We start from the raw sequence: 434 nt of genomic DNA on the forward strand, positions 1-434 counted from the left end.
CAGAGCACCCAGAGGCAAGGCAGCCAGGGGAAGACATACAGATGTATCATAAATATTTACCATCTTTAGAATTGAACGTTCCAGCACCATGAAGTAAACTCAATTATATTGACATAAAGAAAGAGACCAATGCATTTCATCCAACATTTCCCCAACAGGCTGATGAGGCTTACCATATTGGTCCCGCTGCTTCACAAGAGTCATACCTGCGAGGGGACAAGATCCTAGACATCGTGAAGCGCAGTGGGGCTCAAGCCATTCACCCAGGCTACGGATTCCTGTCGGAGAATGTGGAGTTTGCCGAGCGCTGTTCCAAGGAAGGGGTCATTTTTGTCGGTCCTCCTGCTCAGGCCATCAGAGATATGGGTATTAAGAGGTGGGTTTTTAGGGAATTTTGATACTGGTATATCTCTTCCTCTTTTCTCATATCCATG

The 434-nt window shown here is 46.3% G+C and overlaps 1 protein-coding gene across 1 annotated transcript in view; it reads left to right on the forward strand.

Annotated features, from left to right (window-relative positions):
* Window positions 1-434, forward strand: part of LOC119591299 (methylcrotonoyl-CoA carboxylase subunit alpha, mitochondrial-like) — a gene marked incomplete at its 3' end in the record, with an annotated part of 7,810 nt that overhangs the window by 1,420 nt on the left and 5,956 nt on the right. Inside the window, 1 exon segment of the mRNA XM_037940027.1 lies at window positions 159-376. Within this exon segment, the coding sequence (XP_037795955.1) occupies window positions 159-376 (218 nt within the window).

This window comes from Penaeus monodon, chromosome 28 (genome assembly GCF_015228065.2).
Source record: "Penaeus monodon isolate SGIC_2016 chromosome 28, NSTDA_Pmon_1, whole genome shotgun sequence".
Lineage (NCBI taxonomy): Eukaryota > Metazoa > Arthropoda > Malacostraca > Decapoda > Penaeidae > Penaeus > Penaeus monodon.